The sequence below is a fragment of the Cydia splendana genome, chromosome 17 (genome assembly GCF_910591565.1).
Source record: "Cydia splendana chromosome 17, ilCydSple1.2, whole genome shotgun sequence".
Taxonomy (NCBI): domain Eukaryota; kingdom Metazoa; phylum Arthropoda; class Insecta; order Lepidoptera; family Tortricidae; genus Cydia; species Cydia splendana.
In genome coordinates this window covers 1,090,905-1,093,204 of record NC_085976.1, presented here as the reverse complement: position 1 = coordinate 1,093,204, position 2,300 = coordinate 1,090,905, and the positions used below count along the sequence as shown (strand labels likewise).

Below are 2,300 nucleotides of genomic sequence, written 5' to 3'. Positions count from 1 at the left end.
TCGGTAGGCCCTTCTAAACAAACCTCCTTGATGCACCAATGTCATATTTTATTGTCTATGAAAACTTCTCAAAAAACAGTTTAAGGCACGGTATGTATAAGTTACTCTATGGTTTACTAGCTAGCTTAGTGCTGCACTCTGGCAGCAGAACATTGCAGTAATATCCCCTATTGCCTTGCCTGCATATTTGGCACTTCCTGTTCTTGTCAGCAAACCTATAGCAGAAATTTTAACGGCAATAGTATAATAGATACGAGTACCTATAATTCGAATGTAACCTTTTGTGTTAGTTTTTTGTTGTAATTATTATTCATAACTTTTTTTTAATTAAAATGAAAACCAATCAGCGTGAGTGATCTTCAAGGTCATATCAAAGTAAGGGGTCCCTTTGTTTCCCATAAAGTTTTAAGTCATAATGTATTGTTTGTCATATTATCGTTAGTCATAAAACTGAAACCGTTAACTTTTCAGGATTTTCGTAAGGTTATTTTATAGATAGGTTAGGTTAGGTTAGGTTTGTTTTATGGCAATCCTGAAAAGTTACGCGTTTCTGAGAAAAACCAATTATGACTAACGAAAATTCGGACAAACAATACATTATGACTTAAAACTATTTGGGAAACAATAGAGACCCATAAAAGTAAGATTAAAACTGTAACAAGTTGTTGAATCTTTTTTGGTTCTTAAGTCGTTAAATTTTATACATTTCATCAGTTAACTACGGCTAATAAAAAAAAAATAACAATTCAACTGTTACAATTGAATATGTAAAAATAACCGGCGGAATTGTGTTAGGTTTCAAAAATTATTGATTTGTATTCATTTTTAAATCAAAATATGAAGTAAAATAATGTGCCTCTAATTAATAAGCACCTCATAAATTTTCAGTATTCTGCCTCCAAACAACCGCCCTCATCCCTATCGCCGACATCTTCCTGGTCGGCCAAACAGCTGCCCTCGCTTGGGAAATGCCCACTGACCCTGCCATCTTCCATATGTTCAAAGGAGAGAAGGTAGCTCAGCGTAGGAATGACCATCAGAAGAATACCTACTACCTGAACAAGCAGGGGGAGGTTATAGCCAAAGTGCCTTATAAAAGGTAGGTTTTAATTGCTAATTTATGTTAAAATTTTCAGTATTCTTCCTCCATACAATGTTGGCAATGTTAAAAAGTTTTAAGATTGTCAACACACACACATGTTTTAGTTTTGTCTAAGTAGACAAAGCACATTAATTTTGAAATATTAATGTATTTGGGAAATCGTAACAGACAAAAACCTATTTTAAAATAGATATATGTACCTACATATGTGGATAAATACTTAAATACATAGAAAACATCCATGACTCATTAACAAATATCTGTAATAAATACACAAATAAATGCCCTTACCAGGATGCGAACATTCTGCTTATAAATGTAGGTATTTTAGCTCACAATTAATTAAGCTCTTGATTTTTGTTCCACAGAAAACCCATCAACCCAGTATTCACGAAAAGAAGCATTGAAGACAAACAAACTTACAAAGAGAAGTTAAAAAAAATTAAAATCGATCGTGCGAAAATGCACGAGACTCAACTAAAGAAAAATTATTTAAAGAAACATCATCTAGATAAAAGAGCCATAGAATTCCATAGAAACAGCCGGTTGAGTTTACTAGAGAAGCTAGAAACTTTCTACAGTGCGTAAGTACTGTAGGTACAACAAAGTGAGCCTAGCTCGTTAATTAAGAATTTTAAGAGCCTATATCTTCCATTAAAAGTAGAACAGGCTTTTTCGTAAGGCTTTACGAGTCCCTTGCAATTGCAAATATTGCCTTTACAGATAGGCCTGCTACATCCGATTTTTTTACGTACATTGCACCTACCGTAAAACGGGGTCAACAGAAATCGCGGGGTAAATAGAGAAATCTTAAACTTTTTCTTTCAAGTTGTTATATTTAAAAACGTACATCTCTAATATTAGATTTTTTGGAATGCGTATATAATAGACTATTTATTCTTTACATTGATACCAAAAGAACTTAATCAAACTGCCTAAATGTTAGATTTTTTTTACTCTAAAGTAAGGCCTCGCCGAGGTAAGAAATTAAGCCTGTCTGAACATTGTTCTAGCGGTAAATGTTTTGACATTAACTCAGTAAAAGTTAGCTAACCTGGTAATATAGTATCTGTAGTACCTGAATAATAAATATATCACAAATTTTCTTTATAATGAAGCATTTTTTTTGCAAAAAACTAATAACAGGCAATTTCACGCGATAAAGGGGTCAGTAGACACGCACGTGGGGTGATTAGAT

The 2,300-nt window shown here is 33.2% G+C and overlaps 1 protein-coding gene across 1 annotated transcript; it reads left to right on the top strand.

Moving 5' to 3' along the window:
• Positions 1–332: 332 nt before the first annotated feature.
• On the top strand, positions 333–1,703 carry LOC134799001 (uncharacterized). The gene is made up of 3 exons (XM_063771428.1): positions 333–348; positions 889–1,099; positions 1,471–1,703. The coding sequence occupies exons 1-3, from the start codon at positions 333–335 to the stop codon at positions 1,688–1,690; spliced, it is 447 nt and encodes a 148-aa protein (XP_063627498.1). The 3' UTR covers positions 1,691–1,703.
• Positions 1,704–2,300: the final 597 nt, after the last annotated feature.

What these genes read in the sequence shown, in the direction of transcription:
- LOC134799001 (XM_063771428.1), top strand. An exon ending in GCCAAAGTGCCTTATAAAAG is followed by an intron (nt 1,100 to 1,470) that starts GTAGGTTTTAAT and finishes TTTGTTCCACAG; the next exon opens with AAAACCCATCAACCCAGTAT.